This window comes from Sciurus vulgaris, assembly GCF_902686455.1.
Source record: "Sciurus vulgaris genome assembly, chromosome: X".
In the NCBI taxonomy this organism is placed as follows: domain Eukaryota; kingdom Metazoa; phylum Chordata; class Mammalia; order Rodentia; family Sciuridae; genus Sciurus; species Sciurus vulgaris.
The window spans coordinates 98450728-98464585 of NC_136471.1; the positions used below are offsets into that span (position 1 = coordinate 98450728).

The following is a 13858-nucleotide window of genomic DNA, read 5'->3' on the forward strand; positions in this document are numbered from 1 at the left end:
TTGCCATGAGAAAATTTTCTAACCACAAGCGAGCAATCTCAAATAATCAACAACAATAAAACCCCACAAACTTACATAAAGAAGAAAGCATTGTTTCAATCATATATTAAAAGTAATGGTTATTTCAAGACAGGTACTATTTAACATCATAAAATAAACTACAGACATAGTATCAGAAGTAACAACCTTTATATGAAACAAAATTAGAGTGAAACGCTAAGGTACCAAATGCTTTTTCTGTAACTCAATTTTTAAATTTACCTAACCCTTTATACTAAACTTGATATTTTTATTATCCCCAAGCCCAAGCTTTTTGGACATCATCTGCTTATTCTAATGATCTTTGTACCCAAGACACCTCTCCATTTAGATAGGAAAGAAAACCATACCCTAAAAATAGTCAATCTCTACTCAGAAATAATGAACAAGGATCACTGTACTGTAGCTTCAATCATACACAATGATCTCAAATTTTAAGAAGTTAAAATCTTTCTGTATCACATTGTAGATTTCCCATATGATACTACTGCTTTTCTCTGCTGCTATCAGACTGCTGGTCCATAAAAGAACAAAATAGATCAAGTTAGTTCATCAGTATATTTGAAACCTACAAGGCAAATAATGAAGACACTGAGAGATGATTATCTCTTGCCTGTATATAAAAAAAATTTTGGACCTTTTTTCCCCCCAAACTATGACTTACTTCTGACTAAATCCAAATATTCACAGCAATGATTCTTAAACCAAAGTAAGAAATGATAAGTTTAGTATGTAGAATATATGTATAATTAGTTTTCAAAGTATTCTCATATGTTCCCCTACTCCATTATCTAATTGCAGTGGGGGCATAATTCTGACTATTAGGTGTACAATTTATTCTTTTAATATTTATTCCATAATTTTCCAATGTTATTACTAAATGAAAATATCAGGTGCTTACATAATAGAGTGCTTTTTTAGGAAAAAAATAAGGTTTGGCTAGAGAAATAATTAAACCAATAAAAAAAAATCATTCAAAATATTCTTTCACACAAGACACAAATAAATGAAGGCTATTTCTAGGATCATAAGGAAGGGAACAATTCCCACTGTGCATATTCTTTCATTAGGTAAAACACAACCTGCAGCAGTTAATTAAATTTTGTAAAATTCCTTTATAGGAAAAGTTGCTGGTTTTAACAAGAACTCACATCATGATGATAAAGCAAAGAGTAGTATGTTTAAGCTTGAGTTATTCCCAACCCCTAAAGGTGTTCAATTACAAAATTCCTTCCACCTTCTTAAAGCATTTATAATAAAACAATTTTTTCCCCTTGGAATACACACCTTTCAAATGAACAAGTATTCATGCATCAGTTTAAAAATTAAAATAATAACTTGATCTTTATATCTTCTAAATTCATGACTATTACTATTGCACGGAGTGGTTTCATGGCATCTAAAAATATTTTCAATAACAAGTAACAGGACATTTAAAAAATCATTTAAAATGAACTTTCTATTGAACAGTAAGTAAGTAAAAACTGGCTATATATCCATTAGGATCCAGTTTAGTAAGTTGTCCTTTACAATTACTGTTTTCTAATAATTAAAGAAAATTTAGTTTAGGAACCTACTTTTCACAGAAGTCATTCAGAACACCCCAGTAACCTTCAGGAACCACAAACCATTCACAGTCACCCGGGCCAATGTTTATGTTCACTGAACAGAAGTTGTTATTTTCTTGATGCCCTAAAATGTGAAAAGAAAAAATTAGCACACTATAAATTCTACAGAAAATGTATCTTTAGAAATGAAATATTACAAATGTTCAACAGATAATGTTCTAGTGGTGTAGCTGCTGCTCCAAGGAATGGCATCAGTAAAAATAGCAAAGTGGGACCACTACATGTCTGTCCCTCTCCAGAAACACCAAAAATCCAACAAAAAATGTTAAAACAACTTTGCCAAAACTTGGGAAGATAGTCAGGTTTACAAAAACCAAGCAAATGCTTGACTAGGAGAAAGGTCACTGAAACGTGGTAGATCATTTTGTGGCACTTAAAACTTAACCTGGCCCCACCCCCACCACTAGTAGAGTGCTGAACTCAAAGACAAAGTCTGAATTCCTGGTGTCAGAGTCCCTGGTTCTAGAGGAAGTAGAGTGAACTTTGTTCCCACGGAATTGTATCTGTCCATTTTGACCTAACTGGGATTTCCCCAAAGGACTAATGCAAGGGAGGGTCTAGCTGTTTTGCCTACCTCAGAATTCTAACAAGGAAAGCAGTTCAATGTTTTTCAGTACTTACAACTGCCACCTAGGTAGATGGTTCAACATGCCCATGACATGGACACTAATAAAATGTAGTTCTAATTCAAATTAAGAGATGCTGGGGCCCCATTATCTAAACAAAATCTTAGGATAGAGCCTGAGAGCATTTTTCCGATTTAGAACATACATGTCTGATTCTGAAATCCATGAAAACAGGTACCCTTTATATTTATCTATGTAACTCAGGGCAAGGCATGTTTACCCCATTAATAAAGTACTCAAAATAATGCTTTCTATATTGAACTTAACAAATTATACAAAATTTCCTCTAAGACTGCATTGTCTAATATGATAACCACTTGAAATGTGACTGAAATGGTGCAGTAATTCCACAGTACACACTGGATTTGAAAGACTTGGTATGAAAAAAGTGTAGAAAAATCTCTAATTTTATATTGATTGCATGTTGAAATATTTTGGTTATAACAAGTTAAAGTGAATTTCACCTTTCTTTTACTTTAACATACTACCAAAAAATTTTAAATTATGTGTGATTTGTATTTTTATTGGAAACTACTACACTAAAGGAATTCTTCAGAGATTGTTTAATGTTACACAGGATAATTTTGGAGAACTAATGTTATGCAAACAAAAAACCAAGAACAGTCTAGGCTCAAGTGACAAATAAGTAATCTTTTCCATTATATTTGTAATGAAAAAGGGATTCTTTTTGACTAGAGGATGTTATTGGCACAAAACAATTTAAAATGGATAGGAGAAGTTTGCAACTGAAATGAACCTTAATAATTAAGAACCAATGTGATTCCAAATACATAAGAAAACTTAACTAGTGAGTTCAAATGGTTTGCCCAGTATTTATACTAGTGTGTAATGACACAGTGGGGAGCTGAACATAGTTCTTTCACTATTCATTCCAGAATTCTTTCTACTTCAACTATGTTTTATAAAACATCACAGAATTGGGTTTTAAATGAACTAAGAATAAAAACTCCAACCAATGGTTCTAATCTCGGCTGTACACTAAAACCCCCTGGGGAACATATTTTTGTTTATTTAATAATACTTAGGTCTCAATCCCCAGAGATCAATTATATATCTTTACAAAGCTTATCAGGAGATTCAAATGAGCAGCAACGACTGGGAATCACTGACCTATGTTAACCAGAAGTATTGCAACCCTATTGTGAAATGATTCTTAAGCTCTGATTCATTAAGAAGGTGACAAGGAAGAAGCCTGCTTTATAAACCATGCCTGCTTCAAGTAGAAAACTGAAGCACTGAGAGAAATATGCAGCTCCTAGGCATTGACATAGCTGACTAGTTATCAGTTATCTGTCTTAACTGATCAGTGCCAAGGTTGCAGCAACTATTAAATACTCAAAATGTCACTTTGTGAAATTTCATGTCAATTCAAGAGGTCACAAAGAAAATGATACATTAGCACTGGACAGAAATTTGAAGGTTAAAAACAAGGTAATTCATTTGACAAAGAAGAAGACCCAAAGAAGGGATGTGACTTGCCAAAAGCAACAAGTTTAGTTAGTGGCAAAGTCCAGACTAAATACCAAGATGAGTCTAGTAATATCTCCACATCATCAAGCTTTTCTTAAACTGTGAGTTGCAACACAATAAGAGGACTGCAACCTACACTTTCTTTTTTAAATGAAATAAAATGGAATAAATTAGAAAAATACTATTCAATGAAATGATTCTATATACATACATATGCACTAGGTCATGACAGAAAACATATTTTTCTTGTAATTTTGGTTTTTAAAAAGTTTGGAAAAACACTATAATCTCTAATTCTTTGCAACAGATGGAATCAACAACAGAGTCTTTAGGCCACAGAGACTTTTTTCCCCCAGGGGTGCTCCAATGACACCTTTAAAAGTCAAATCATTGGTATTGGTTTCTGGGCTATTATATTTTAAACAGTATTGCAAGAAGAAATATCAGGAATCTGAGCCCCATTAAAGAGTCTAATCTTATAATAGGAACAATCCTTTCAGTTTTATTCATTTTAAATGGAAAGATACTGGTTCTCTCTGCATATTTTATCCATTATGTTTTTCAATGATATGAGATGTCAGTTTATAAAAATTACCTGGTGTTCTGCTTCCTGGAACTTTCATGTACAACTGAACTGTGTTCATGCCCAGGATGGTATGACCAACATGGCTTAAAAGATTTCCTGCTGATACGACACGCACAAAAGCAGGAAGCTTAGTCAGCTCATGTAGCTGTAACTTCCACCTGCAACAAAACAGATCAAGAGTTAAAGTCGCTACAAATATGTGGAAGTTAACTATGTCTTCAAATACCTTGTGTTATGATCAGAAAAACAAATCTGTAAATGTTTTACTTTCACATAGGAAATGCTTAAATTTTAAAAATTTTTTTCAAAGAGAACTTCCTATGAAAAGAAGCATAAAAACTATGGACCAAGTAAATGAGTGAAAAAAACCCTCACTTTGTATTTTTATAGTTGTGTTGTAATCATTATTTCATAAATATCTATTTTTATATAATTCTTTTTTAAAAAATATTTTAGTTGTAGATGGACATGATATCTTTATTTATTTTTTTACGTGGTGCTGAGAATCAAACCCAGTGCGCCTCACATGTGCTAGGCAAGTGCTCTACCACAGAGCCACAACCACAGCCCCATAATTCTATTTCATATAATCAAGAAATATAATTTTATAATTGTGTAATTTTCATACAGTCAGGGTCTTCATGAAAAAAATGCACAAGGGTTTTAAGTAAAAAAAAAAAAAAATAACAATAAAGTCTAGCAAATTTTTTTTTTTTTTTTACCTCATTCTCATATGTCAACTTTAAAAAATGAAAGGGAGTGAAATAGAAAAGGAAGCTACGGACCATCTTAATCTTGAGAAGGATACTTCTTTGCATCAGTTCACAGAAATATTACCATGAGGACTTACTTTTTGTCATCAGACAGGTCAATGTTGGTCCCAAACTTTATGGTCTTAAAGGGTCCTTTCCTCCTCCTCCCAGAACTTAAGGAGAGAGAGACAATATTAAAAACATGCCTTGTAAACAGAAATACAAGGTGAATATTAAAAATAACTTACTTATCTGAAGATGTAGATTCACTATCTGAGTGGTCTTTATGGTGACTTCTTTTCTCATTTTCTTCCTACAGATTAAGAAGAAAAGCATTCTATCTTATTATTCCACAACTGGCTATCCTTTTCATCATACAACTAAAAAAAAGTTCACATCTGGATTGAATGGTATTATCTATGTTTTGAAACTTAAGTTTATATAGGCATCTTACACATGAAGATTTCCTAAAAGACATAATAATAATTTAAAGATAATAATTTAAAGAAAGATCCAAGAAAATCCAAATCTACTTGGCATGGTATCCAACTTCTTCCACCAGCTACAAAGGTACATTATAGACTCTCATATTTGCTCCATTTTCAAGAGGAGAGAAAACTTAAGGCAAGCTGAGAGGCCTGAGAAGTATCAACCTTGATTATAAATGTTATAAATTCACAGAGGCATGTGTACATGTACATAGCCACATAAGCATAAGAATAGAGGGTAAGATGCTTTCTACTCTTGATTATGGACCAATGGAAGAAGTTGTTCCTGAGTTAAATCTTTACTACACAATGTATTATACACAAATGACAAAACATTTATAACATTAGTATGGAAATTAAGTCCTGAAAAATACAGTGCTTCTCAATGCAAATATACTTTTATTTATAATTCTTGTGTCACAAACATGGTATCTTTTAAACACTGTTCGTTGATTTGAGTTAGCAATGCTTACTGAAACTTTGATTTACTTCCCTTTAAATGTATAATTTCTGAACATTTTTGAAATTTTCATATTCTAGTCCATGCCTCAAAGCATATTAAAAGACCACCCTTCCTTTGGTTTTGGTTATGGATCTTTTCCCATTTAAATATTCTGCCTCTTATTATCTTTACTTTTTTGGTGTTTGCACAAGAACAGAGGGTTATCTTTACTTTTTTAACTCTTTGTCCAAATCTTCCTTGGGTATTCTTTGAACACTGCATACTGCTTATTCTGACCATAATATTACTAAGTAGTTGAAGTATCTTAAAAAGGTACACTACAGAGATCTATATGGACAATGCATTCAGTGTAACTCAAGGAAGTTGCAGGACAGATTTTACTAGATAAATTTCTTTGTAGCATATAGGGAATGGCAGTGGGAAAGGAACACAAATATATAATTTACAAGTTAAATGCTGCCTTGACTGAAAACTGTGAACTCAGGGTAGAATTCTTAACAGGGACAAGCAAATTTCATGAATTATAGACTAAACACTTTCACTCACATATTAAGCATCAGTTGTAGGACATGTGAAGAACAAACAACTCGGTGCAGACAAGTATTTCAGGAATATATTTAATAAACATTTCTGTAGGTGTTTTACGTTTACTTTGTGGGAGAATTCAAAAGTTCTCCTTATACTGCTAGAGGATTTTAGAAATGCTTCAGTGCTGAAAGGCTTATATAGGTCGTTTAATACTAATTCTATTTATTTTTCAAATTTTAATTTTATAATTTTCCATATCTTTTGAAATAATTCCTCTAAATTTCTACCTCACCCTCAGCTTTCTCTTATGGGCTAAGACTGGTAGGAAAAATACTAATGCTTCCTGGAAGAGCTGTCTATCAGATAATATTAATATGGCAGAAGAAAAAAATGAGACACAAGACTAGGAATTTTGGAAGCATAAAGCAAACTTGAGACTTGGTTTATCTACTTGGTAAATTACTGGTTCTCAACCAGGGACAATTTTGCCCTCTAGGGGTATGTGGCATGTCTGGAGTTTCTCTGGAGTCTAGGAATACTACTAGATATCCTGCAACACAGAACAGTACCCCACAACAAAGAATTATACAGCCCAACATGTCAATAGTGCTGAAGAAACACTGCTCTAAATAGAAATATCCCAGAAATTAAGGATCTTTTTGGCTTATCATTCTATCCCCCCCCCAATGATATTTAATTTATCAACCTATAGATTTGCTTAGACTTTACTAAGAGCAAACTGGATAGTACAATAAAATAAGTTTTAAAATTCTAAGATAATCTTCAGGAAGGAAATACTTACTCTCAATGATTCTTGGAATGAGGAAGCTTGGTACTGTGCATATTTAGCAATTGTAGTATGAGATCTATTACTTTCACAATGCCAGATTTTCTTTGTTCCAGTGGGATCCCAGTTTTCATCTGCTGGTTGCAACAACTGTGTCCTCACTTCTACCATATGTTCATTGTTAGCTTCCACCAAAGTTTTAGTAGAAAAAAGTCCCAGGTCTTTATAAATAAATAAAAAACAATTAGTAAATAAAATATATATTTAGAATAAGTTGCCCCCCCCTTTTTTTAAGAAAAAGGGAAATTATTTTATAGTACTGCAACTGGTTCCCCTAAAAACCAACTGGGTTCTCTATATACTCTGAGCTATGTACCATGTTGGCAGAATCATACACTAAAGCCCTAGACTAATCTACTGTCATGCCATCCCAACAGACAAGTGTCCAAGGACCAAAGTTTCACTTATGTAATTTCTGCTGATGCTAGGAAATACTTAATGGGGCTATAGTACATATTAGCAACATTAAATTTCACCCACTATTTATATTTGAAATTTTTTCTGAGTTAATCTAAATCACATTAAAACCAAAATAAAAGCTAAATTTAAAAACTACCACAAAATTACCAGTAACCAATATCACCATCACAAATTCAAATAATGAATGAAAAATGTGATATTTTTTTCCGTTTCTCTGAGACAAGAAAATGTTAAAATGAAAATACAAAAATGGAAAAATAAAAGTATCTGCCAGTGCTTTTAAATGATAAAAGGTAAAAAGAAATATACAAACATTTTTCTTTTTTTATTTAAAGCTTACCTAACTTAAGAGCTCCAGCAAGGCCACGTATTACTGTAACAGGGTTGTTTGGATTTGTACAAAATTGATGTAATGGAGGAAAGAAAGCATCACGTTTATTTTCCAACTGTAAAATTAAAATATGTGGTTAGATCTCAGGAAAATAGCTTTTATTTAAATATGTCCCACATTCATATTCATTATTTAATTCAACTTAAATAATGTCTTATGTTGCTATTTTTATTTTACATTTTACAGGATTTTATCATCATGTCTCTTGATTATAGTTATATTTAGACAGTAACCATATACATTTCTCTTGTTTGCTGTATCTTGAAAAAAATATGTGGGAGAAATGAAACTTAAAACATCAAAATCAAAGTGTTTTAAATATTATTCAATCCTAAAAAGGACTGCATGTTATTGATAAACCCAGAGGACAGTATAGTGAAATAAACCAGTCATAAAAAGACACATATTCCATGATTCCACTTATATGAGGCATCTAAAGTGGACAAATTCATAGGAGCACAAAGTGAAATGGAAATGAAGGTTGACTAAGGGGAGCGGGGAAAGGAGGTTTTGTTCAGTGAATAGATTCTCAGTTCAGCAAGATGCAAAAGTGCCATAACGACGTGGACATGCTTGATCCTAGTAACTGTACATCCAAAAATGGTTAAAATGGTAAATTTCATGTTATGTGCTTTAAAAAAAAAAAAAAAAAAATCACAAGAAAGTAGGGGAAAAAAGAAAATCAAAATGTTTAAAAAACTATATTATCAAAGCAAAAGCAGACTAAAGAAGACCCATAAAAGATAGATTTCAATTGTGCATTTTTCTCCTTGGACCTCAGTTTAAAAGTTTTATTACACATCAATCCCACTGCTCCCCTTTACACAGAAAGGGATTAATAACTACCAGTTGGAGGAACAATTACTACCAATTGGCCTCCACAGAGCAAAAGGGCCAAATTTCCAAAACAAACTCAAGAATCATCTTATGTATGTAAGCTAACTCTACATACATTATCCTAACTTTATATGTACTTTAAAATGTTTTTCACTTGGGGTAGAAGTTTGAAGATGGAAGGAAATGCAGCAGCAGGATCTATTTAGGAAAAACATAAAGGAGGAATTGCTTTGTTTTCACTCTAATAATCTTCCTATATCATTTACCTAGATTTCTAAAGTAAACCTAATACCCAATTTTAAACATTTCAAATAACCTAAGCTTTTTAGTAGGTTAGTATTTACATCTATTACCACATATTTTGTTCTCAAAACACTTTTTTGAAGGTAGATAATATCGTTTTTCTCTTGATAGATGTACAAAATGAAATGAACATTAAAGTCCATACAACTAGTAGAATGCAGATTTAAAACCCAGTTTACTCAAAAAAAGTTACACATTTTGCTAGCTTTTGTCTAATATGGCTCAAAAATCAAAGCAGTAAAAATATTTTTCACTATTCTAATAGAATGACAGTTATTAGCTAAGAAGGCATTTATAAAATGTTATTGCAAAAGCTTTTTCAATGTATCTTCCCCCTCCCCCAGATATTCACGCTGCTGCCAATAATTTTAACACTTCCTAAAGGGCATCCATGTTGACTTAAACAAAGATTTTATGAAAAACAGGTAGGTGCAAACACTGGTTTGATTGATTTCTAGTCAGTTAATTCAGACTCACATAAATACTAGGTGTAGGTGGATTCAACTTGTCCTTTGGCAAGGGAGGGTATGGTGAAGATGGTGGTCTTGGAGGAGGACATTTATCCAACAAAATGCTACTGTTAGACAGGCCATTTTTACCTAGATTCCTTTAAAAAAGGAGGGAGAATAAATCAGCTGTATGTTTACTTAGAAAACAAACAATCATGAATTAAGTCCTAATTAAAAAACTTAAGTGTTCACACAAATCTATGGAATTTGGATCCATCAGGAAAGAATTAAGAATGATTATTAATTTTAGCAAACTTATCTTGATTCTTATATCTTTCACTGCAGAAAAATAAAAGCACAATACATAGATTACTGATGACATTCTTTATTTTGCTTGTAATTTTCCAACATATTTTCCTCACCTAAAGAACAAATATGGGCTCTAATTTCCTTTCTACCGTAAGATTCTTTTCCAACAAATGTTAACCTGATCAAAAAATGTCTAGACAGCAATAAAATATGTCTCTTTCTATGTCTCATCTTAGCAAAAAACCAGAATATCTTTGTGACAATTCTCACAGAGAGAGTTTAAACCTGGAATTTTTTCCTTTCTTTTCTCAAATCTAAAATAATTTTTTCCCAACTCCTGAGCTAATAAAATTCATCAAGACTCTCATCTATTAAAATTTACATCAAATTATACTAATTTTTTTAAACAAAGTGTATAGTTGCTATTCATTTTCAGATGCTGCATTTAATAATTACTTATTAGTAATTAAGGTTTCTTTTCCCTTAATGAATGTATCAGTTATTAAAATTATAAATTCTTAAGATATGATAAATTTATCCTAAATCTGTAATTCTTTTCATGTAAGAAAAAAGATAGTCTCAATTTCTTAAAATTTCTACCCAACTTAGAAAATCAGTAAGAAATAATCCTGAGTTTTCTAATCATTTTAGGTTAACTAACTTATCAAATTATCACATGTTCAAAACCAGTCAATGCATTAAAATATCAAGTACTTTTAACATATTACAATTTCAAATAAGAATGTGAAAATTAAAATTAATGTCAGAATTCCATCAAAAATTCGGTAACTTTATTTACTTAAGAAGGACTTAGTTACTTTTTATTTCAAATTATAGAATCATACTGGTTGGAACAAAATTAATTTTCCTTATTTTACTATACTTTTGCTACCCTGAATAAATCTTATGAATCACCTGTTCTGGTTGGCACTAATGAAAACTAAGGCTTGAAATTCCACTGCTATAAACGGTTATCCTAAATCACACCATGGATGTCTTCCTTAATTTTTTCCAAGTACAACTGGAGGTAAAACCAAAAAATTCATAGCATGTCACAAAGGAGAAATTAAGTTTAAAATAACTGATTTAAGTATGTGGAATTGTTATTAAAGTACAATTTTAAGCTTGTCTAACAATTAATTTAAAGATTAAGTAAATGAATAGTCTACCCAATACCAATTTCAACATCTCTCCACAAATGAGTGTTCTGTGCATTTATTTAAAGATATATTCTTCCAAGTTCTAAAATTAAGGTATAAAATTGGTGCTAAGACATAAACATCATTAAGTTTTTGCTTTTAAAAACAAGTAGGAAATTCTTGGCAGAGACTGGTAAACAATCAATTCAAGTATTATCATTAAACAAATGTAAGATAAAACACTCACTTACAATATCTACATAAATAATAATTCGTTTTCATGCTGAATTGTACATCTGCCACTCTAACTTTGGAACATTTTTAAAGAAAATATGTTTCAGAATACATAAAATTTGTTTTCCAAAAAAGGAGATGGATGTAGTACTATATAGGATTGATCAAAACTCTAAAACAGATACTGAAAAATATGGACCATGTATCAAAAACTGTACCATAAAAGAGCATCACATGCTAATTAAATGTGGCAACAAAATTTAAGTTTCTACAACATTCTGGACACTGAGAGATGAGGCTAGAAAACAGGGTTTGGCAGATTAGTAAACTGTCTCTTTCTATCATTTCTACACTTCTGTGACAATTTTTTTTTAAAGGAAAATGGGAAAGAAAACAATGGAAAATGTTGCTGGCTATATTTTAAAACAGAAAGAAAAAAGGGAGGTATGACTAGAGAAACTGATAATGATTTAACCATTTGAATGTTGCAATTACAATTTAAACCATAAAAGAAACAAAAGTAATCACCTTCTCATGTGTAACACTGACCATTGCAACACTAAGACAAACCAAACCAGGTTAAAAAATAACCATTACTTTTAAAAGCTAATTAGGTATATGACAACAAGCAGTATTAAGATTTAATAGTATAAACAATTCATATTCAGCAGTTTCTTATTGTGTTTCAAATATTGACTACCTGCCTATTAAGTCTGAAACAAAAAGGAATTTCCCTGAAGGAAATGATGTATAAACATCTGTCTATATAGTGGCTATAATCACTATATAGCAATTTAAATTTCTACTTAAAATATGCTTAGCAATCCTAATGTAGAGGGGATTAGGATTAATAATAGGATAAATAACAGGAATAGACTATCTTCTGAACGCTGTTTAGAACACCTCAAAGTCAATAATGAAACTTTAATATAAAAATCCAAAGTGGAGAGAAAAGGAATTGAAGAAAGAAGCAGGTACTAGAAAGGATTTAGAGATTATCCCACTTTAAATCCTTTTATCCTATTTTGAAACTGTTCCTAAGCTACACAGAGTAGGAAGAAATTAATGGTTACCCAATTATTTAAAATATTGACATAAATTTCACTTTCAAATTTTCTCTACCACATTATTTGGTAGAAAATTAAGGCAAAGTGCTCTATGGATCAAAAGGCATCTATACTTCAGATCTTCTGTTAGAAGTTCCTAGAGCAGGGACATCTGGTCTCTAGCACCTGTGTCACTTTCCCCTTCTCACTTCTGGATTCCTACCCAGCATAGGCTACCATCAACAGAACACAAAAATGGCAAACAACAGAACACCTATCATTTGCCATCAAAGGCTTTTTCTCTAAGCCTCAGAATATTTTTATACCTAATTTAACAGGGTAATTTGTTTTCTCTTCACTAATAAATTCAAGCCTAGATTTACGGGAATAACCCAAGCAATGCCAGGGTTCTTTGATGGATCTCTCTGCAATAAGGCAAAACTACCTTTATGAGTTAAAAGCTGCAAATGAAACTATTAGAATATACTTATATACTCTTAAGTAAATGTTCATATAGGCCTCAAAAATGAAATTGAAGATTATAATCTTTAATACATTAAGAAACACAATCAACTAGCACCTGTAGCATAAAGCTTTTTTCATGAAAACTACTATGTGGTAACAGAACAGAACACAGATCCATGGAACTCTGATAGTATTCCTCCAGAAAACCCTTAGGTTCCATACAGTCCATGATGTTAAGTTTTGGGCCACTCAATTTCTCTCAATTTTTTAACAACTGTCCTGAGTCTACAGAGAGCAGATAAAGAAGGAAGCCCCCTGCTCCAGCAGAATGGAATCAGGAGTAGCTAGGAAAGTGGACAGAAGCCACGACAGCTGAGAGGGAAGCAGGCAAAAAGCAATCAGATTGGTAGTGAGTCATGGCACTGTCTCCCCAGAGAACCAGGTATATAGCTCTTGATATGAACATTCCTACTATCTTTAAAAAGAGGCCCAGAGTTGAAGTGAATCAAAGAGTAACATCTAGACAAAAAGACTAATACCAAATCTCTAAAGTATAAATTTCTAGAGAATCAAATTTTAGAAATTCAGGAACTGTATTATATGCTTTGGAAGAATTTGATTTAGAGATCATCCAATGTGGCATTAAATACTGACATGTAAAAATATTGTAAGAGAGTTGAGATTAATGATAATGGTCATCATGGCGTAGGCACTAAGGAAAACACTACCAGCAATGTAGACCCAATAGACAAAGAAAATGATAAAAGAAGAAAAAGATGTATTTTTCTGCTTGCATCTATGTCAGAAAAATGAAGGA

General features: G+C 32.0%; 1 protein-coding gene across 11 annotated transcripts in view; it reads right to left on the reverse strand.

The window, feature by feature from the left end:
* KDM6A (lysine demethylase 6A) overlaps nucleotides 1-13858 on the reverse strand; it is a 206236-nt gene that overhangs the window by 19899 nt on the left and 172479 nt on the right. For all 11 annotated transcript variants that reach the window (XM_079123473.1, XM_079123472.1, XM_079123471.1 and 8 more), the window contains 7 exons: nucleotides 9877-10006; nucleotides 8209-8314; nucleotides 7404-7609; nucleotides 5371-5435; nucleotides 5221-5295; nucleotides 4380-4528; nucleotides 1617-1731 (listed from right to left, as the gene is read on the reverse strand). In XM_079123473.1, the coding sequence (XP_078979599.1) occupies nucleotides 1617-1731; nucleotides 4380-4528; nucleotides 5221-5295; nucleotides 5371-5435; nucleotides 7404-7609; nucleotides 8209-8314; nucleotides 9877-10006 (846 nt within the window). The remainder of the gene's footprint in view (nucleotides 1-1616; nucleotides 1732-4379; nucleotides 4529-5220; nucleotides 5296-5370; nucleotides 5436-7403; nucleotides 7610-8208; nucleotides 8315-9876; nucleotides 10007-13858) is intronic.